This window comes from Hylobates moloch, unplaced genomic scaffold (assembly GCF_009828535.3).
Source record: "Hylobates moloch isolate HMO894 unplaced genomic scaffold, HMol_V3 SCAFFOLD_15985, whole genome shotgun sequence".
Taxonomy (NCBI): domain Eukaryota; kingdom Metazoa; phylum Chordata; class Mammalia; order Primates; family Hylobatidae; genus Hylobates; species Hylobates moloch.
The window spans coordinates 1-1,229 of record NW_026668260.1 but is presented as its reverse complement, the minus strand read 5'-3'; the positions used below and the strand labels follow the sequence as shown (position 1 = coordinate 1,229).

Below are 1,229 nucleotides of genomic sequence, written 5' to 3'. Positions count from 1 at the left end.
GGGCGGCCGGGCAGAGACGCTCCTCACTTCCTAGAGGGGGTGGCGGTCGGGCAGAGGGGCTCCTCACTTCCCAGACGGGGCGGCCGGGCAGAGGCGCTCCTCACTTCCTAGACGGGGTGGCCGGGCATAGACGTTCCTCACTTCCTAGATAGGGTGGCGGCCCGGCAGAGGGGCTCCTCACTTCCCAGACGGGGTGGTCGGACAGAGGCGCTCCTCACTTCCTAGACGATGGGTGGCAGGCCAGGGCAGGAGAATCACGGGAGCCGGACGCAGGGAGTCTGCAGCGAGCCGAGTTTACTCCAGCCGGGGCCACAGAGGGAGGGAGGGAGGGAAGGAAGGAAGGAAGAAAGGAAGGAAGGGAGGAAGGGAGGGGAAGGAAGCCCTAATGACGTTTTGTAGTAGCATGGCACATAAGAAATTCAGGCCGGGTGTGGTGGCTCACACCTGTAATCCCAGCAATTTGAGAGGTCGAGGCGGGAGGTTCAGGTTCACTTGAGTCTAGAAGTCTGAGACCAGCCTGGGAAACATGGGTGGACCCTGTCTCTAGAGAAAAGTCAAAGAAATTAGCCAGGCACAGTGGCGTGTGCCTATAGTCCCACCTAGTCAGGAGGCTGAGGCAGGAGGATTGCTGGAGCCCATGAGTTCCAGGAAGCAGTGAGCCATGATTGCACCACTGCACTCCAGCCTGGGTGACAGCATGAGAGTTTATCTCTTAAAAAAAATTGAGAAATGTAACATGAGTACAGTCCTATTAACTAAATAATAAGGTCCCGAGGTGGGAGTGCACTGCTCCTCTTCCCTAGCTGCGAAGGAGGTGTCCTGGTTGGAATCAGTGCTGGGTGCACTGCAGGGCCCGGAAGTCCATGCCCACATTGTCCAGTTCCGCGAAAACCAATCTCACTCTCTCGGCAGAATGTTCAGCCTGCCAGCAGGTGGCCAGCTGGTCCTCCTGGGATATGGCACGGACCCAGCAGCTCTGTTCAAAATCATAATGGGGGAACCAAGGGCCCCCTACATCCAGGTCCGTCGGGAGACGGGGCATGGAGTTCCACTGCAGGAATCTCCAGGAACCCTGAGGTCCTCCCTGAGCCAGGGCCGGGCTGGGCACACCCTGAGTGCCCACAGGGTAGATGTCTTCCCGGACAGCCCCACCAGGACAGGGTGTGGAAGAATGAGGTGCCCGTGGCAGGGAAGCTGACCAAATGGGCCGCTGGAACCGGGCTGGTGGG

At 59.2% G+C, this 1,229-nt stretch overlaps 1 protein-coding gene across 1 annotated transcript; it reads right to left on the bottom strand.

Moving 5' to 3' along the window:
• Positions 1-6: 6 nt before the first annotated feature.
• On the bottom strand, positions 7-1,225 carry LOC116465919 (TBC1 domain family member 3B-like; the record flags this gene model as incomplete). Its single annotated transcript, XM_032148823.2, has 2 exons — positions 7-844; positions 885-1,225. Coding segments are annotated over 2 exons (480 nt in total), but the record flags the coding sequence as incomplete, so codon positions are not given.
• Positions 1,226-1,229: the final 4 nt, after the last annotated feature.